At 40.5% G+C, this 21,925-nt stretch overlaps 1 protein-coding gene across 2 annotated transcripts in view; it reads right to left on the reverse strand.

Moving 5' to 3' along the window:
* The window catches only part of LOC126087354 (general transcription factor II-I), a 138,715-nt gene that overhangs the window by 17,897 nt on the left and 98,893 nt on the right, over positions 1-21,925 (reverse strand). For both annotated transcript variants that reach the window (XM_049904760.1, XM_049904759.1), the window contains 6 exons: positions 17,621-17,804; positions 14,067-14,125; positions 12,938-13,009; positions 7,372-7,555; positions 6,174-6,232; positions 244-315 (listed from right to left, as the gene is read on the reverse strand). In XM_049904760.1, coding sequence (XP_049760717.1) covers positions 244-315; positions 6,174-6,232; positions 7,372-7,555; positions 12,938-13,009; positions 14,067-14,125; positions 17,621-17,804 — 630 coding nt within the window. The remainder of the gene's footprint in view (positions 1-243; positions 316-6,173; positions 6,233-7,371; positions 7,556-12,937; positions 13,010-14,066; positions 14,126-17,620; positions 17,805-21,925) is intronic.

Here is a 21,925-nt window from a genome sequence, read left to right on the forward strand (position 1 = left end):
ACAGAGGCTGAGGCTGACTCCTCCCTTCCTCACCCATTCTAACACAGAGGAAAACGGAATCCAAGAGAAATAAAGTAACTTGTGCAGTTTTTACACAGTGTGTTTAGTCAGAGAAACAGAACTAAAATCCACTTTCTGGGACCTTCCTTCTTTAAATCCTGAACTTCTAGAACCCCTTTATGACATGACATGGCCATTGAGTTCTGTTTTCAAATTAAGATATAACCACTATATTTTACTTACCAAATTTCAAATTAAAAATCTCCTCCACCTGCTTCCGTAGCTTGGTAATCCTGACGTTCCAATCTTCTTTGACTAGAAAGCAAAACAAAAACAACAACAAAAAACAAACTAATTAACAAAGCTTCTTACTTGTGCTCGTATGAAATCAGTTTGGACTTAGGGATCAGTGATGCTCTTAACTGAATTTTGTTTAAAAACAAAAACTTTGAGTCTTAGAGCCCGGAGTAATTTCCCGCACTTGTCGAGAACTGCAGGGAGACAGAATTCAAATTTGAGTTCACAGCGTGAATAAAGAAAAACCTGTTAGTATGAAAGTGTTATAAATTAGTGGTTTTCAAATGCTCCTTGGAGGTCCATCAGGGAGTTAGGCCCAGGCGTGCAGTGCCAGCTGTGTAAGGCCCCTGGACTCCTTCCTGCACCAGGTTCAGCCAGAGCAGCTTCACTTGTATCTGCTATCTACACAGGCATTCCTTGCTTTATCTAGCAGATGTGTGCCTAGAAACCCACGCACAGCAAAACTGCACTCATCAAAGCAACTTTTCTCATGAGAAATAAACGGTAAAAAGATTAGCGAGATATCACTCAACACTGCTCACACCTACGGTTGGATTTATTTTCCTACCCTTGTTTACAAGACAACCTTTTAAATGTAGCAACATACACAAAATAAAGAGTATAAAAAAGAGTATAAGCTATTGTAAAAAGACATGGACAGTGTCACTTACTTGGACAGGTACTCAGGGCTTGTTTGGTGGAGCTGTGGATGGAGAGGACGGAGGTTGGCTTGGAGACAATGGAGGGTGATTGGAGGTAGTGGACAAGGAAAGGAGGCAAAGACAGAGAGTAAGAGGAGGAGGGCCGACAGTGAAGAATCGCTACGTGTGGAGGTCATCTGTGTTCGCTGACAAGGCGCTGGAGATACTGGGGGCAGCTCCGAAATACCGCTACAGATCAGTGGCTTCCAAAAAATTTTTTTGATCATTTTTTTTAAGACATAAAAACAAACGAACAAAAAAACCCAACTAGCATCTCAAGAGTTTAGTATAAGCTACCTTCTCTCTCTGGATTTGAGTAGCTCAGCCATTCAGCCAGAAGAACTGTGGTGTGATGCAAATTTGAACTATTACTAATAAAGATATCTAAGCTTTCTTTCTAAAGGTAAAGAGCTTCTCCTAAATCGTTGTTCAGTCTCCTCCTCTCCTGTTTCCCTACCTCCTTGTCCTGCACTTGCTACCCCAATACAAAGAGATCTTCACATAGGCCTAACTAGAGCCACGTAACAACTCCCCACTGGTTCCTTCATTGCTGAACTGCCTGGCTAGCTTGACAACTTTCTCACTTGGAACATATGTCTCTAATTAGACTGAGGGCAAGTGCGCCCACAGCAAACATCTATTACTGCCAAAATTCTTTTGTCATGTAGTATATGAGTTCATTATGTGAACTGGCAGCCAAGGCATGTTTTGTTGGAAGAAAGGACCTCAGCCTTTAATTCATTCCAAGGTTTTATGTGAATGGTAGAAGGCTCGGCACTGTTAATAGTGGGCAGGTGCTCCTTTAGACACAGACCTTGAAACCATACTTGATGACACAGTAACATTCAGGAAGCAGGACAAGATCAAGTACTACTGAAAAGGTTATTACCCAATCCTCGGAGTAACTTCTGTGGTACTGCATATTCCTTCAGGAATAGACGACTAACACTCTGAGTTTGCAGTCAACACTAGAATTGTCCCAGAAAGCAATGGCAGTGATCACATCCATCTCAACCTTCAATCTGAGGTCTGTCTTGAGAAATGAAGACGCATAAGGCATTCATCACACTCAGACCAATCCACTTCCGAGAACGTTCGTCTTAAGAAAACAATACCAATTACAACAGCCCTCAAAAAGATAAGATACTTGGGAATAAAAGACTTATAAAAGGAAACCACAAAACACAACTGCAAGAAACCAAGAGATCTACATAAACTGAAAAACATAACATGCTCATGGATATAAAGACATAACATCGTGAGAATGTCAGCGTCCCACAAATATAATGCTATCCCAATCCAAATTCTAATATCATTCTTTAATGAAATGGAAAAACTAATCACCAACTTCACATGGATAAGCCAAGAATTTATGAAGAAAAACAAAGTAGGAGGCCTCACACTCCCCGATCTCAGAATCTACTATACAGCCACAGTAGTCAAACAGCCTGGTACTGGCACAACGACAGACTCACAGACCAGAGGAACAGAACTGAGAACCCAGAAGTCAATCTACCCAACCTTGGATACCTGATCCTTGACAGAGGGTCAAAGTCCATTCAATGGGGAAGAGACAGCCTCTTTCACAAATTGTGCTGGCAAAACTGCATATTCGTTTGCAGAAAAATGAAACAAGATCCATACCTCACACCATACACAAAAACTAACTCAAAATGCACCAAAGACCTAAATGTAAAACCTAAAACTATAAATAAAGACCATGGAAGAAAAATAGCAACACTAGGTGCCCTAATATAAGGCAGAAATAGAGTAACAAACTAAAAATGCATAAACAGCAGAAGAAAAACTACATAACTGGGATTTCATAAAAATTAAACACTTATGCTCATCAAGACTCTACCAAAAGAGTAAAAAGAGAACTACAGACTGGGAAAAAATCTTTAGCTATGACATAATCTTCGAAATTTAGAGAAAACTTCAACTTCGCAACAACAAAGACCAACAACCCAATCAAAAAATGGGCTAAGGATGTGAACAGACACTTCACCAAAGAAGACATGAGGTAGCTAACAAACGCATAAAGAGGTGCTTGTGACCATTAGTCATTAAAACCAAAAACAAAACCCACTGCCGTCCAGTTGATTCCAAACTCACAGTGACCCTACAGGACAGAGCAGAACTGCCCCATAGAGTTTCCACGGAGCCCCTGGTGGATTTGAACTGCCAGCCTTTTGATTAGCAGCTGTAGCACTTAACCACCACACTACCAAGTTTCCAATTAGCCATTAGAGAGGTACAAATCAAAACTACAATAAGGTATCATCCCACCCTGGTAATGATGGCACCAGTCAAAAGAAACAGAAAATAAAAAATGCTGGTGAGGCTGTGGGGAGACTGGAGCTCTTACTGCTGGTGGGAATGTAAAATGGTACAACCACTATAGAAAATGGTGTGGTGCTTCCTTAAAAAGCTAGAAACAGAAATTCCACAGGACCCAGCAATCCCACTCCTAGGAATACAACCTAGAGAAATAAGGGCCCTCACGTGAACAGACATATGCACACCCATGTTCGCTGCAGTATTATTCACAATAGCAAAAAAATGGAAACCACCTAATCACCCATCAGCGGATGAATGGATAAACTAGGCAATCATAAATAATGATGAATCTGAGAAACATCTCAAAGCATGGATGAATTTGGAGGACATTATGCTCAGGGAAATAAGTCAATTGCAAAAGGACAAATATTATATGAGACCGCTATAATCAGAAGTCAAGAAAGGGTTTAAAAACAGAAACATGTTTTGATGATTAGCAGGGATAGGAGGGGTAGGGAGGGAAAAATCACTAACTGGAGAGTAGACACATGTCAACTCTGGTGAAGGGAAAGGCAGTACACAACATGGGGGAAGTCAGACAACAAACCAAGGCAAGGGAGACACTGAGAAGTAGGTGAGAATAGAAGGCAACGAAGGTGAATACCCTAACGTGCACAAACCTGTAATGACAAGCAGTGAGCCAGGAGTGGATGTGCAGACACAGGCTGCAGAGGTGCGGGAGGGCATACGGGAGGAGCACACCCACGTAAAGGTACAGGTTTAGCTGTGTATATTTCCACATACGTATTTGCGTGTGCTCCATGTATATCTGTATATATGTAACAGAGCACACGGGGACACAGTTACAGAAACAGCTTAGACATAATCGAACATCTCACGGGACTGAGTTCCTGGGCTTGAAGGCTGAGGATCATAGTCCTGGATGACACCTAGGTCAACCGGTGTAAGATAGTTCATAAGGAAAATGTTCTGCACCCTCCTTTGGTGAGTATCGTCTGGGGTCTTTAAAGCTTGTGAGCGGCCATCTAAGGTACAACTATTGGTCTCTTTCCATCTGGAGCAAAGGACAGTGAAGAAAATCAAAGCTCTAGGAAACAATTAGTCCCAAGGACTAATGGACCACAGGCACCACAGCCTGTACCAGCCTGAGGCCAGAAGAACTAGATGGTGCTCGGCTACCACTTCTGACCTAGATCATAACAGAAAGTCCTGGTTAGAGTGGGAAGAAGAAAAAATATGTAGAACAAAATTCAAATTCATAAAAAAGACCAGATCTACTGGTCTGGGAGACTGGAGGAACCCCTGAGAATATAGCCCTTTGAGACCCTCTAACTCGGAAATGAAGCCATTCCCAGATAGGCTTATCAATAAACAAGAACACAGGTGAGGAAAGCACTCCTCAGGAAATCATCTACATGCGACTAAAAGGACAACGTATGCCCAAAACCAAAGATCAGAAGGCAGGAAGGGGCAAGAAAACTGGACGAATGGAGATGGGGGACACACAGTACTAATGGGCAGGCAGAGTGCTGACACACTGCAGGGACTGCAACCTGTGACATGGAACAGTTTGTGTATAAACTACTGAATCGGAAACTAATTTGCTCTGTAAACCTTCACCTAAAGCACAAGAAAAAAAAAATGTTTGTTTTTCTCCATTACTTCCCTAAGCAAAGCACTTGTTATCTCAAACCTTCAATGTATCACTGACCCTTCAGGGTATCGCTGACCCTTCAGGGTATCGCTGACCCTTCAGTACATCCTTTGTGCCTTTTCCTAAATCAAAAGCATGTTGAAGGAGTTCCTGTGTTTAGTCTGATGCTCCACTTAAGAGCTAAGCACTCACTGCACCTTCTGCACTGCAGGACTCAGCGCAGACAACTCTGTTACCTCGCTGCAGCACTTCCTGACCACCCTCCACACCATGGCACACACTCACGATTACAGAATCTATCTGGCACACTGCCTGACCTTCACCAATTGCTACAGGCACCCCAAGGGCTGAAGGATCAGTATTTGAGGACACACTTGAAGCTCTATCTTGCCCAAGAATGATTACCACGTGAATTCAGGAGCACCCAACATAAAACCAAAACCCCTACTCTCTTTGGCTCATTTTTTGGCAACATCATCCTTCAGGTTAAAGGGCTTGGCCATTTACTCGTTCTTGGCAACAGAGGCTCCTGAGGTTATAGAAGACCTACAAATTAGTCACTTGCAATGGCAAATGACAAGATAGAAAAAAAAGAAAAGGCACAAGTATAGCTCAAATAAAGTAAACGAAACCATCCATGTAACCGAGACTTCATTCTTTTCTACTGGGATACGATCCAGGGTAGGTGTTTAAATTACATATATAATACTGGTCATTTTAACAACAGGGATCATATAAATAAAGGTTGTGGTCTAAATCTGCACGGTCCACATGTGCCAGCTCAGCAGCTGAAATACGGCTGGTTCAAACGGAGGACTGCTGCCCGTGCAAAACACAGGTTTTAAAGTAAAGAATAAAATGTAGGTACGCAGGTTTTTCCTACATTCAGTTGGATCAAATATATGACTACAGGTTATTTTACCTGTTTTACTTTTTTTATTGTGGCGACCAGAAAGTCTGAAATGACACAAGTGGCTCCCCTGTGTTGGCACACAGTTTCTACTGGGCAATGCCGTCCAAATTAGGAGCCTGAGTTTCCCAAAGCTGCACTTACTGATAAATCAAGGAGTGCCTGTATTGAGCTTCCACAAAACGGTTTTTGAGGGGGAGAAGGGCAAAGAAGGCGTTGTTCCATACCTTTGAAAGATGAAAAAACAAAAAAGCTTGAAAACCACTGATCTAAGCCAATTTTAAGAAGAATGATTTCATAACCATCTTACCTGGAGTGTTCGTTCTTGGCTGAGTAACTTCGGCTGTACTGTGAGTCAGAAGTTCTGGTCTGTAAAAGCATGGTTGACATCAGTGATACAGCATTCAGGAACACCCGGGAGGCTCCCCACAGAGCTGGGTACTGCCAATCATCCTAACTATGGTTCATTCTGGTGACTGTAACTTAATCTGAAAATAGCAAGGATTCTATCACCTAATTTTCACAGCTTCAGGTCAGTACCTGTGGGACAGTTCCACCTGGATGTCTCCAAAGGCATTTCAAGTTCAAGTGCAAAGTCACACACAGTTGCCTTTCCTCCCAAACCAGCTTAACCTGTCTCTAAATGTCAGATGAACTGTAACACAGCGAGAAATATGGCAGCCACCCTAAACATTTCCTTTCCTTTATTCTTAGTTCCAACCAACAGAGAAACGGACAATCCCCCATATAAGCAGGTGTGACAGACTGTACCCTTCAACACCACTTCTACTGGTGATACAGACAGGCCTTCACTCCCTCCCCACCTCCCAATCACCCAGTCTGCTCCCCTTCAAACTCAAGCCGGAATACTCTTTCTAAAATGCAAATCTAACTTATTTTTAAGAGGAATTTGACTACCACTGCTTTTGCAGTGTACGTGGCCTTCCGCCACTCGGCCACCATCAGCCTAGATCCTTATTTACAGCCATGCCCTGCCCCCACTGCACCCTCATTCCACAGGGAAAGGCTGACTGGTGAACACTGAAGTGTGTCTAACACCTCCCTGTCCCTGCCGAGATTACTTCCTTTTCTGGAAACACCTTTTCTCCATTCTGTATGAACTGACCAATCTGTAAACTACCCGTGTCCTCCTCCCCCAAAGTGCGCTGTAACACTTGAGTGCGTTTATCCTTGTGATAACCCTCCTGTTTTATGACAGAGATCCTGCTGAACCCAAAACTGTCCATCTGGTGGGCTGGCCATTTGAACCCACACGGAGGTGCCTGAGAAGAAAAGCCATGAGTCAGACTGACTGGACAGCAACCGACTTGGTTCAGCTTTGGTGCCTCGTACTAAATAAATACTTGCTCAATAAACTAAATGGAACACTTCCATTTTAACATGGAGAGCACGTCGTACCGAGGGGGAGCAGAGGTCCACCTTCCTCATGAGATTAATGTTTTCTCAGGGAACACATTATATTTGTTTCTGCAGACTATAAATCCTACCTTTTAATAACAAATTTAATTCGACTGCCCACTTGAATGATTTTTTCCAGCCTTGGGATTCCATACCACGAAGGACTTCTAAAAGGAATGTTTTCTGGTAGTCCTTCCACGTAGAGATCATTAGGGTGGGCCTCAAATTTCTGGTAAGGTACAGCCTTGGCTTCTGTGCTTCCCAAGGCTTCAGCTGGACAAAATAAAAAAGCAATTGGCCAGACTAAGTCTCCGTGGAAATCAGATCATAGTACAATCCAAAGCAAAGAACATCTCAACTTAAGAAAAGGCCGCAGGGGACAGGGAAGCTGGTAATGGGGAACCCAAGGTAAAGAAGGGGGAGTATTGACGTGTCCTGGGGCTGGCAGCCAATGTCACAAAACGATACGTGTACTAATTGTTTAATGAGAAACTAGTCTGCTCTGTAAACCTTCATCTAAAGGACAATAAAAAAAAAAAGCAAGGTAAGCTCTGGAAACACACACTGTCAGAAGGAACTTAGCACAATAATAGTTCAGTTGCTTGTTGGAAGACAAGCCATGACCAAGAGCTAGTTTTTGGTGGATTCAGAATGTTATGTTTGGGATTCTTGATTCTAAGACAGTATCAGTAGATATAAGATTGCAAGAGACTTGAAAATTTTCAAAATGCTTGGGAAGAAAAGAGGAGAGGAAAATCATGACAGGAAGTAAATAATCCAGTCTAAACACTAATTTTTCAAATATCTGTAAGAGCGCTTTTTCTGGTTACACGCACTAGCTTATTTCAGGCTATACATCCATCTGTTCTGAAACCATGAGATAGATGAGCTTTCTTTGCTCTTCTCCCTAGAGCTCTTGTGAGAACAGCATTTTCAAAGGAAATAACTCTCTGCAAAGAATTGAGAAAGGAGAAATAAAACTTAGAAGCAGAGTCTGCTCTAGATTAAAAGAGACATAATTCAATGCATGAATCCTACTGGGATCCCAACTGAAACCAACAAATTTAAAGACACTTTTCAGATGAACGAGGAAGCTTGGCTACAGGCTTGACATGAACTGATGCCGAGAAAGAGCTGTTAACACTGCTGGTGTGATACTGACGCTGTGGTCGTGTAAGAAAATGTCCACGTTTTTCAGGAATGCACACTGAAAGGGTCAAATGACATGATGCTTGGGGTTTGCTTTTTAATATTCCTGCAAAGGAGGGGAAAAAAAAAGAGGAAAAGGGATAGGTGAACGAATACAGGAAAAAAAATCATAGTTATCACTGACTGTGAGTAATGGGACATAGGGCGGGTTCACTGTACCACTCTAGGTTTGAATGGGTGAGAAAATTTGTAAATTATAATTTTGTACATTACATGTGTAAAATGAATAAAGTAAAATTTTAAAATATAAAAATAAAATGATTAATCACTGTTCTAAAAATGCAAAGAGCACTCTAACAAAGATCAAACAACTTATACCATAGCCAGCAATACACGACTTTCTCTTTCACTCTCTGTGTGATACATTTAAATATTTTGCAATCTGATTCATGGCTTGGGGAAAAAAAAAGACTGACTCCTTGATAAAGTGATTTGCATTTCCTTGATTCTCAGTTTGGATAATGTTTGGATTGACTTCCTCTCAATTTGACAAGCCTCTGTCTGAATCTCTCCCTTCACACCATTAGCCCCAAAAGCAGGAGGGCTCCAGTGTAAGAACTCTCTGGTAAAAGCAAGAAACTTGTTCTTGAAAAAACCAAACACAATGTAAAAGTCACAGATAATAAAAAACTATTTCCATAAAAAATAATGGTAGAGGGTTAAAGATTTTTATTCTGTTAAATATAACAAAAAAAGAATATATAAACATAATTTTAACAAAGTTTCTATAAAATATTTAAAAAATCAATTACTGGAGTTGAGGGAGAAAGAACAGAAATTGCAAAAAGAGGTGGGCCAAGAGCACTGGAAACTCACTCGGTGCACCACCAGCTAGGCCTCCCCATCCTTAGTCTCCGCAGTTTTCGCCCCCGAGCACGGGATACCTCTTCACGTATTCAACGTTTACGTGTCCCTGACACAGGGAGACACTGCCTATATGGCTGGGTCTGAACTAACTGACACACAGGTGTCGAAAACCGCTGCTGAGTGACTGAATGGTTACGCTGCAGGAAGCGGTAAATGTTTCCTCAGTACCTGTCGTGGCTGTCAGTCAGCAAGCACCCAAGTTCTTCTTTTCCTTTTTCCGTAACCTTAAACCGAACAGCAATTCTGCTGGCTTCTTCACTCACTAAGGCAGCCACAATCCTAGATCCACCTAAAACCACGACTACTAAACAAGGAGAGTCAAGCTTCTCACACAACTTGACGAACGGAATTAGTGTCTCTGAGCTGTGCGTGCACAAACTGCTGAGCTGTATATGTGCTGCTGTGTATATTCTTAACAACATATAAATAAACAAAGAATAAAGACAAAGATAATCTCAACAGACCTATAACAGGTGACAAAACTGAATCAGTAATTAAAAATTTCCCAAGCAAGAAAATCTCTGGACCAGATGTCACTGGTGAATTCTACCAAACATTTAACGAACAAACACCATTACTGCTCTAATTATTTCAAAAACGAGAAGAGGAAGAAGTACTTTCTAACCCACTGGCACAGGGACAATAGTTTATTGGTGGTCACCAGAGGCTCGAGGGAAGGGGGAACGGGAGTTACTGCCGAAGGGGAACTGAGTTTCTGTTTGGGGGATAGAAAACCGGGAGATGAGTGGAGGTCATGGTAGCATCACATGGTGACTGGCACTGAACTGTACACTTAAAACGGCAAACTTTCTGTTATATATATTTCACCTCGATAATTGTTTAAAAAGGAAACCAATGACAGGGAAACAGAATTAACAAAATATGAAAAACACATCTTTCACCTAGTAAAAAAGAGTCAAGCTTCTATTGTTCATAGTGTAATAACTGGTAACTGAATTCATTTTAACGCTAATGCCAAAATATTTCCCACTGGCCACCTTTTATCTGAGCAGGCTAACTTGTGAACAGCCTCCTCCTTCTACCACTCAAGAAGCCAGCTTGCTTGGCACACTCCAGTGATGTGTGACCAGATGTTAGGACTCTATATACATACTGGATAGCCAGAGACATTGGTGAGAGGGAGAAATCTAAAATTCTCACTTTTGCCCCGACGCGTTATGTTCCTACAGAGTTTACCAGTATAACTAGTGGAGAATAAATACATGGGTTCTGAAAATAATTCATAGGTTTGTAGCTACAATCTGAGCTGTACCTAAAAATGATTTATTGGGTCTGGAGGACCCAGTGCCACGCACCCCTCTTGGAAACCACAGTTACAACAAGAATCCTCACCCAAGAGACTCGTCTTTTGTTGTGTTGTCGTTAGGTGCCGTCAAGTCGGTTCCCTAACTCCTAGCAACCGTATGTATGGCGGAACAAAACACTGCCCCTCCTGCGCCATCCTCACAATTGTTGTTCTGCTTCAGCCCACTGTTGCAGACACTGTGTCAATCCATCTCGCTGAGGGTCTTACTCTTTTCTGCTGACCCTTTACTTTATCACGCATGATGTCCTGTTCCAGGCACTGGTCCCTCCTGATAACATGTCCAAAGTATGTCAGATGAAGTCTCGCCATCCTGCTTCTAAGGAACACTCTGGCTGTTCTTCTTCCAAGACAGGTTTGTTCATAATTCTGTCAGTCCACGGTGTATTAAATATTCTTCACCAACACCGTAAGTCAGAGGCATCAATTCACTCCAACTGTTTCAGAAGACGCAGCTGCAGGAACCATGGGAGCTCCTGCGGACACTGGTGCCCACCCAGCACTCCTTGCCTGTGGCTCTTCTCCACTTCCTTTGTCTTCTCAGGGTTACAGTTTAACGAGGCCCAAGGGACACAATATGACTGGAAGGCTCAGAGCTTTCGGACGGCTTAGAAGACACTTTCGTGACAACAATTCACTCAATAGGTATCTGCTGAGCACTGCTCAAGCACCAAACACAGTTCTTGCAGTCAACAAGACAGACGAGGTCTGAGGTGTCTCATCTAATGTGTTTAGTGGAGGAGATACACAACCATCAACACTCTGAGGGGAAAAAAGGGAGTGAGGAGATAAAGAATGCCTGGTGGTTTGTGTTAGATGGGGTACCCAGCGAAGGGTTAAGTACTCTAAGAAAAAAGCGGCACATGAAGACTGGAGAGAAAAGTCTCCCAGAAACAGAACACTCCCAAGGCAGGCTTGACTTTCGAAAAACGAAGGAGCAGATGGACGTTAGGGCTGGTGTGCAGTGCGCAGGGTGAGGTGACGGTAGAGAGAAAGACAGGGTGGCCAGTCCACCTGGACAGATCAGGGTGGTGGAGCTTTAAAAACAAAGAACAATCACCAACAAAAAAAAAAGAACCAACAGAGAGAGGGAGAGAGAGGTGTGGCTGCTCTGTGGCACTGGCCAGGACTAGAGGGAGAGGAATAAAGAAGAGTGTATGGGTTTGGAGTGTGTTTTCAATATAGAGTCAGCAGGCCTTGTAGTCAGACTGGATGTGGGAAGGCAGGAATATAAGGAAATCAAGGGTAACTCCTAGGTCTGTGCCTTGGACAACTGCGTAGTGCGGTACCACTGGGTAGACTGGGAAAGAAACATGTTGGGGGTGGAAGGAAATCAAGTATTATGCTTAGGACATGTTGGAACACGTATCAGCATGAGGGTGAAGAGACAAGCCTGGCGTTAGGGGTAGTTTTCAGGACCATGAACTTATTTCATCAGGATATAGAGACAATATATTTTTAAGCTATAGGACAACATGCAGTCACCTGTGGAGAAAGCATAGGAAGAGAAGAGTGCCCAGGACTGAGCTCCAGAGCGGCACTCCAAAATTCAAAGACGGAACCACATGGAGATGCCATCGAGAGACTGAGAAAGAAATAGCCAATGAGATAGAAAGAAAACCAGGAAAAGTGTGGTGTTCTAAAAGCCAAGGTAAGTGTTTCAAGATGCAATAACGGTTAAAATTTTCCATAAAAATACTTTGAAAATAAAAAGGAGGCAGTGACATTGAATGCTGCTGAGAAGTAGGATAAATGCAGGAAAGAGGCTCTGAGTAACAAAAGCTGATGTTGCAATGTTGAACGGACCTACGTATCCTAGATGCTTACAAATGCAAGCCCAACATGCAGCGTGGGTCAACAAGACGACTCACGCTGCCTTTTCTGGTAACAAAGGTCCAGGGCCCAGTCCTCCATCCACAGCCCACCACCGAAGTGCTGCTTCTCTCCAGAGCAGCACAAGGACATTATTTAAGGGTTCAAAGAGAACAGGTGTCCAAATCCATAAAATGTGAACGGCCATAATTCTATAGTGTATTAAAAAAAGTCCTTGAAAAAGAATACTTGAAGATCCATTAAGTCATTCCCTGACGCTTATTTATGTATTGGTTTAAGATTTTCATAATGAATACGTGTTATACACACACAAAAACACACACAAAATACAAACTGGAAATGAGTCATATTCAACTTTCTTTTATAATAAAGCAAAAATGCAAAAACATTCTGTAATATACTCAGCTGGGGGAGAGACTTACCAAATTTTTTGCAGAAAAGCTGATCTACCATCTTTCTTAGTTTCGTGATTCTGGCGTACCATTCTTCCTTTACTGTAAGAGTGACAACCAAACCTTCTCAGTTCGGTGGCTTTAATGACTTCGGTTATGAAGTTATGATTACAAAATAGGGAATATCATTTTTCGGTTCTGACTACAATAATTTCTAAGATTGCAGAATGTGTTCGTCAGTAATACAATGCTGACCAAACCAAAACCAAACTTGTCGCCGTGGAGTTGACTCCGGCTCATAGCGACCCTACAAGACAGAGTAGAGCTGCCCCATAGGGTGTCCAAGGCTGTAAATCTTTACAGAAGCAGACGGCCACGTCTCTCTCCCACGGAGCAGCTGGTGGATTTGAACTGCCGACCTTTGGGTTGGCAGCCGAGCACTTAACCACTGTGCCACCTTACAATGCTGGGCTCCTCACAATACTGACACTGAACAAAAATAATGAGAATAAACCAAACAACAGCAAAAAACAAGGAAGAGTAATTTTACAATTACAGCTAGAAGACAGCAGAATTCTGTTTACTCGAGAGCAGCTAGCAATGAATTTTTGTGATTGTTCAGGGATATGATAATGTTGCCAATTCTTCCATTATAACAAAGGGGTACTACCCCACTACTGAACAAAATCAAAAAAGAAAAAAACCACTACATCTGCACTTCCTTCAAAACATATGTACCTGCCAACCCCTGGGGTGCACACTGTAATAAGCAAATAGCCAAGCACCAGTCTTTCTGCATCTGGGAGCGTAATTTATATTTGACAAATAACTGTTTAACTGACTAAGAAAATAAATGGTTCAATAAATTATGCTGCTAACATAAATTCTGCATCTTGAAAGTGTAACGGACAAGCTTTTGTTAGTTCTATCTACCCAGAAATGCGGTATGTTATTCATAAATTTACTTTTCTAGATACTGTTACACTAACTTTCAACAACATGGCCTTTTCTGTAATGGAATATAATTGTACATTAAAGACATTATTTCACATGGAAAGTAGCATAAAGAAAGTCCCAAGAATCAATTTTCGGTGGTAAACAATTACTGCACAAAAAGATCTGATCTGACATACACCTTTACAGAAGACTGAAGACCTACCTCCTGAAGCTGGTTTATCAAGCTGTAAATCTTCACGTGTTGAATTCAAAAGTTCATGTCTGAAATGCAAGAAAAAATACTAAATATTTACCAAGCAATATTTACAAGGGTAATAGCCATCTGTACATATTTAATATTCAGTCACCGAGGACAAGTTAAAAAACAAAACAAAAAAAGCCAATATGCAGTATTGCAATTTCTACGGAGGGATAAAACCAAATGGGAACATCTCTGCGGGGCTTGTGATTACACATGGAAGAATTAACTTTGCAGCCCACACGTATTTTATAAAAAGTTTAACACCAAGACAGCAAATTACGAAAATTTTAAGTGAGACCCTTTAATTTTACATTACATCCAAGACTACATTACTTCCACACATCTATAAGTTGGTCATAAAACCCTAAATACATTTTAACGTTCATATTTGCAGGCAACATACAGACAGTACCCAGGTTACAACAGGGGTCCGTTCCGACGAATCTAAGTCAGTTCTGATGTAAGTCAATACCTCATTTTTTTTAGTTTTCCTTATTCTTGCCTTTTATTATCAGTATCTTCATAAATTTGACATTTATTTGTCTTTGGGGGTTGGAAACATTACCTATAAATTCACAGATATATTTTAATACATACATATATATACATTAAAAAAATACACAAATCAAAAAAAAATTTACTCCAACAATGAAGAATTGGACGAGGCTGGTGTTTTGTCAGTTGTGGTAATAACTCCACTTGTGGAAGACTCTGGGTCATGTGGATTATCCCTGGGAATGGGATTCGCGTTTCTAGTCACAAAATTAGTGAGAGTTGTCTGTGTGTTCCTTTTCTTTTTTTCTTCATATATTTCGTGGTAACATCTCACGGCTTCCCGAATCTGCCTATCGACTTTAGCAAAGTGATCAGCGTTTGGGTCCGTGTTTTCAAGCAACCGAAGCCCTTGATTCAGTTTAGAGAAAACTTCAGCTAATCCTTGCAGTGTAAAATTTTTCGACAACTTCTCGCCTTCCTCTTCTTCAACTTCAACATTGGTGCTCCTTGCTTCTCCAGTTATACGCACGTTATGTAAGCCAAATCTGCGTTTGAAGCGATGAAACCAGCCCTTGCTGGCAATAAAGTATTCACGGTAGTCTTCTCCTTGCCGTTCCTTCAGGCTTTCAAAGAGGCTGCGTGCTTTCGTCTGAATTGTCAGTAAACTCAAAGGAATTCTCTTCTGGATTTGGTCTTCTATCCACATCATCAACAGCTTCTCCATCTCATGAATTGGCCCTTGCCTCTTCTTTGTTAAAATTGTTGATTTTATGTCAACTGCACCTTTGACTGCCTCCAAAATTCTATTCTTATCCTTAATGATTGTAGAAATGGTCGAATGAGACAGTTCTTCCTCGCGAGCTATTTCGCTGACTTTCCTTCCATTATCGTAGGCCTTAATGATCTTCATCTTTATACCCAAGCTCAGAGCCTTCCTCACCTTCTTTTTTCGATTACAACGTTCAGTGGCGTGGCTTCTTTCACTAGACATATTGATGAGGGTATAAGCAGTGCAGGTGTTACAGTTAGAGAAACTTGAACAACTCGGCTTCAAATCAACAACTGATGCTTCTTACGGTATGAAACACTGAGTAAGATCACGCTACAGGCCTGATCTAAAATGAAGTCGGGGTCGGGGTCGTAACAACATTCATGGCTGTTGGGTGCCTGCGCACTTCTAGTGTCCTGTTGTTAGAGTTGAACACTGCCCAACTTTCTATCCGTTACGACTCCCAAAACTGACTTCATCGTACATCAGTCTATAGCCTGCTATATGGCAACGTTTTGAACAGTAAATCATAAAACCGAACATCTGTGAGTGAACATCCAAGAATGGTAACATCAGAAAATTACACGCTGCCACACCGTAAGTAGTACATATTACTATAAGATGCACAAAAAAACTAAAATAATGGATGGTCGTAAGTGTTGTTCGTTGTAACTTGAATACGCTGCTTAAGTCGGGGACTACCTGGTGTTTTATTTTTCTTAATAACCACACCACAGAATTTTTACAATCTAACTTATGGATCTCATTTTCACTCTGTTTCGTTGTTATATCCCAACTTTATGGGGTAGGAAGTGCAGTATCTCGGCCAAGCAAACAATGCCTACATTATCAACAACCTTAGAGATGTTGGAAACTGATACAGGCATTAAGTCAATGGTCAACATAATATATGAACAACGCTATTAAACTGTGAAATGAAATACATGTGTTAAAAATCTACAGAATCACCCTTCTGAATATAAAAAAAACTTGAATCAAGAGTAACTACATGGACCTTCAGGCAAAGTCTAAAGAATTCATTCTTGTTAAATGTGAGGATGGATTTCTGTAAATAACTCTGTATATTGAAAACATGAAGAAGTACGTGCATAGCAGTACTGTGTAATACGCTTATGTAAACAACTTAAACGTTCACAAATATACTGTTTATTTGGGTATGGAATTCGAGGTCCGTATTCATTTTCACTAAAAATTTGGAAAAAAAATTGCTTAATGCATGGGTACTCAAAGTGTGATTTTCATTCTTCATAGATAACTGGGGTCTTTTCTCTCTGGAACCTAATGATTTTTTACCTTTATCCTCAGGGTACTGAAACATGATGTGTGACTAGGCATACATCATTTTTGTACTCTCATTTATCCTGCCTAGCACCAAAAATTTCCTTCTCTTTCCTCTTTAAGGAAAGGTCCTGGTAGTCAGATGTCACTAGGTCAGGACTCAGCGCCCTTTCTCGTGTCCCATATCTTCACCACGTTCTTTACAGCCTGCATGGCTGACACTCTCCTAGCCCTAACACTGAAAGATTTAGTTTGGCAAGTATACGTTCTAATTCACTATATATCTATACCCTAATTGATTCTTTTTGCTTGTACATCTAGCACTTGGTTCTATGAGTGGAATGGCAGATTCGCATATACCTATTTTTGCTGGAATCTGTTGACTGATGACCTCTTAGTTTTTTCGTAACTTTAATACTACCAAAGTTAGGAGAAAATATAAAAATATGTGATGTAGCTACCATTTAAAACATAAACACTGCCACTTCCAATCCTAATCGCTGCACTTACTTTTATTTTTTAAACCTCTTTGCTGCACTTTTACAGTCAATGATAAGAATTTTATAGCATTCTGCTTCGTTTTTTCTTTCCATTCTTCAACTATCCTGTTACTTTGGATTTTACAGTTGTATATTCTTACGTACACTTTAAAAAATTGAAACCTGAAAAACAAGATGTCGATAGTATACTGCTTTTTTTAGGACACAGGGCAGAAATCAGAAAAAAAATGAGAGTTGTCTAGGAATCAGGTGCTCATGTTCCAACAGCGAACTCTGGCACGACTACCATAATCCTATACACAGATACATCAAAAAGTGGAGAACAAAACTATATCGACGTCAAACTTTATTTTAAATCTAGTCCTAGTGGTTTATTAATTTTTGTCAACAACAAAAAAGATGCACTAATCAAGAATAAATATCAGAGTGAAGTAAGTGTCCAAAAGTCTTACTTTTTAATCACAAAACGAATCCTTTCCTTTGCAAGTAATATCCTCTCGAGGCGAGGAATGCCGTAAGTAGATGGTCTTCTAAAAGGAATTCCTTCAGGAAGTCCTTCTACATAAAGATCTTCAACGTGTGACTGGAAAAGGGGGTATGGGATCGTCACAGGACCTTTGGCTTTTATAGCTTGAGCTTTAAAGGTAAAAAGACAAGAGAAATATCATCAAAAGACAAGGTGTTTAAGCATGTTTCAAGGAAAATACAAATGAAAATGTACTTTTTTTTTTATGTTTTATCTTTACTTCTGTTACTGTCATTGAATTAGAAATAAAATAGTACAAAAGAAAAAAGATAAGATGCCAATAATCTGTTTACCCGAACCCGCGATAACGTAACAGGGTACGGTGAGAGAATGCAGACAGACTTTGTACTGAAATCTGCATCACACATGGAGCCAATAAAATATCCAAGTTTCTATCAGCTAATACACAATGCATAATCAGAGTGATTTTTAAAAACATAAACGTTATTGAACTATTCAAAGTACAAGAGCATTGTTCTTAAATGACAGATGCAGAAAGTTTTCCTGAACTGCAGAAATTTTGCTGAAACCCATTTACCGAGAGAAAATAATACAACAGCTGCAAATAAAATGAGCGGATTTGGATGATTTGACTAAACAAATATAAAAACTACATTTTTCCACACAATAGAGAACTTTTAACTGCCCCACAGGGTTTCCAAGGAGCGTCTGGCAGATTCGAACTGCCAGCCTTTTGGTTAGCAGCTGTAGCCCTTAGCCACTGCGCCAGCAGGGCTTCCTTTACATACACACTGAGCATTAAATACAATTTTTTAGATGTGATGATGGCACTCAAGTTACATAAAACAATCCCTTCCCGCACTGCCCACGTTGAGACGCACACTTGAGGTGTGAAATGACGTGACATCTCAACAGGAGAGTTTTAAATATTCTTGAATCAAGAGGAGGCAGGATGGGAGATGGAATGAAACACAGCAGAACGTGAAAGGCCGTTCAGCCTGGGTGATGGGTACTTGGGGATTTTTCTATTCTCTGTTTTTGTATCAGGTCAGAAATTTTCAGAATAAAGAGAGTTTTGAAATGCATCAGTTAGGTCCAGGGACCACACAGGCACATTCGTAATTAGTCAGCAAACACTTCACAATTAACCCTTTGGTAGAAAGCTAAGCAAAATCTCCTGTGACCGCACAGGAGACTCCCACCAGAATTCTTCCAAAGGCTTGTATCTAACTAACGTGGTTATCTAAAATGCTTTCTAGTGAGCCCAGAAAGAGGAGGGGTGCTACTGGCACAGCCAAAAGGGATCAAAAGAGAAGAACCACTTCTCTCCAGGGCCCCCCTCTCCTCATTCTCCCCACCCCCAGGGTCTCCTCATAAGAGCACAGCCACCTTTTGCTGGTATTTCATGGAAAAGTTTACTCTCTGAACAGTAACACACAGTACTGCTGAAGTTACCAGGGTACCGTATCATGTATTAAAGCTGAGTTAGATTTTGCGATCTTTGCCTTATTTACATTTTGCAATGAAAATATCTCCCCCTGAGGCAATAACTAATAAAGCTGCTTTCAAATTATAAAAGGTGAAGATTGTCATAATTTCACAATGGTTGGGAAATTATTTTCTCATATACAAAATAATTTAATAAACCACAACAAAAGCTCAAAAGCATAATTCTTGCTTTGCTTCATAAAAAACACTCAGATTAATAAAACTGATGTAACAGTAAAATTGTTTTTATTCAGAAAAATTATAAATAAAATAACAAAAACAGCAAGCACGTATTATGTACTTATTTGCCAGGTACTTATGAAAGCACTTTCTATGCCTCATCTCACTGAATCCGCATGAAAAGTTCTTCAGTTTTCTTGGACTTCCACAAAAGACGACGCCTTGGCTCAGAAAGGGTGAGGGCCGTGGCCAGGTGTGATCCACTGCCAGTTCTCTTATCACAAGTGGGCCACGTAAAAGCACAATCAAAAAGGCTTAAACTGCAAGAAGAATAAAAGGTATCTAAATGGGGAAGGAGGAAGTTTTACCCCTTTCCACAGGTGACAGGATCCTATATATATAACCCCCACAACAACTGCCACGAGAAAGTAATTATAGCCAATAAGTGAATCCAGCAAAGTGAGAGGGTACGTGAACAACACACAAAATCTGTCAGATTTCTCTATGTCAGCAATGAGCATTCTGAAAAGGAAATTAAGAAAACAACTCCACTTACAATAACATCTAAAAGAAGAAAGTACCTAGAAATAAAATTTACCAGAAAGGACAAAGACTTGTACACTGCAAACTATAGAACATGACTAAAAGAAATTAAAGAAGACCTAAATAAATAGGAAGACACTCTGCATTCACAGGCTGTAAGCCTTATTATTGTTAACATGTCAACACTACCCAAAGTAATCTATAGATTCAATGCAATCCCCATCAAACCTCCAATAGCCTTCTTAGCAGAAACTTCTGGAAAGTCAATCTTCAAATTTATATAGAACAGCAGGGGCCTCAAACAGCCAGAGCAATCTTGAATAAGAAGAACAAAGTAGGAGGACTCACACTTCCTGATTTTAAAACATACTATAAGGCTACAGTAATAAAAACAGCCTGCTACCGATACAATGATAGACATATTGACAAATGGAATACAATAGAGACTCCAGAAATAAACCCGTACATCTATGGTCAATTAATTTTCGGCAAGGGTGTTAAATCCATTCAATGGGTAAAGGACAGTCTCTTTAATAAATGTGACAACTGGACCTCCACATACAAAAGAGTGAAGCTGGAACCATACACCACACCATAACAAAAACAGACTCAAAATGGACAGAGGACCCAAGTGTGAGAACTAAAACCATAAAACTCTTAGAAGAAAACATAAGATGAATGTTTTGGAACCTAATTTTTAATAACTGATTCTGAGATATGACACCAAAAGACAAAATATACTCGGTTTCATCAAAAGTAAAAACTTATGTGCAAAGAAGTGTATCAATAAAATGAAGAGACAACCTGCAGAATGGGAGAAAATCTGGGGGAACCACATATCTGGTAAGAGATTAATATCCAGAATATATAAAGAACTCCTGCAACTCAACACCAAAAGGACAAACAACCCAATCAAAAAAAATGGCCAAAGGCCCTGAGTAAATAATTCACGAAGAGGCTATACAAGTAGCCAACAACCATATGAAATGATGCTTGGCATCAAGAGCCATTAGGGAAATACAAATCAGAACCACAGTGAGATACCACACTAGGATGGCAATGACCAAAAACAAATAAGCCAGCGGAAAAAAAAAAAAAAAAAGGCAGAAAATCACAGATATCGATGAGAACATGAAACTGGAACCTTCATGCTCTGCTGACGGTATAGCCGCTGTGGCAACCAGTCTGCTGTTTCCTCAAAAAGCTAAATATGGAACTACTGTTCAGACCCAGCAATCCCAATCATAAGTATACACTCAAAAGAAACGAAAACAGAAACGCAAACAAATTTGTATATCAACGTTCAATGCCATTCCAATCACAATAGCCAGGAGATGGAAAGCCCTAAATGTTTAACAGTTTAAGTGGAGAAACGAAACGCGGCACGTACATATGAGTGAGCATGACTCTGCCCCAGAGAGAAGTGAAGCTGTGATACGTGCTGTAACACAGAGGAATCTAGAAACCACTATGCCGAGTAAATACGTTAGTCACAGAAGAGTATGTATTGTATGACCTCTCTTACATGAAATATCTAGAATAGGCAAATGAGGTGGGAGAGAGGAGGAAAGAGGGAGTCTTAGCTGAGGGGTCACTGAGTTTCTGTTAATGGTGGGGGAATAACTTGGGAACAGATAGGGTGATGGCTGCACAACACGATGAATGAAACCAGCGTCACCGAACTGTACATGTAAAAGATGTTCAATTGCCAAATGTTTTGTTATACATATTTTTACCACATAATAACACAACTGAAAAAAAAAAGCCTTTAACTATTAAAAACAGGAGAATTACTAACAGAACCTTAAGGAGATAACTGAGAATATTAGGGAAAAGTTGAGTTTATTGGTAATTTTACTCTAATTCAGGATGTTTAATGAAGGTTAAGTTATTACCCATGATGAAAGAAGAAATGTTCATTTTTAAGTTTATTAAAATAAATAATGCCAATTCTCACAAAAAGACCAGACTTAATGGTCTGACTGAGACTGGAAGGACCCCGGAGGTCATGGTCCCCAGGCTCTCTGTCAGCCCAAGATTGGAACCATTTCGAAAGCCA

The sequence above is a fragment of the Elephas maximus genome, chromosome 12 (genome assembly GCF_024166365.1).
Source record: "Elephas maximus indicus isolate mEleMax1 chromosome 12, mEleMax1 primary haplotype, whole genome shotgun sequence".
Taxonomy (NCBI): Eukaryota; Metazoa; Chordata; class Mammalia; order Proboscidea; family Elephantidae; genus Elephas; species Elephas maximus.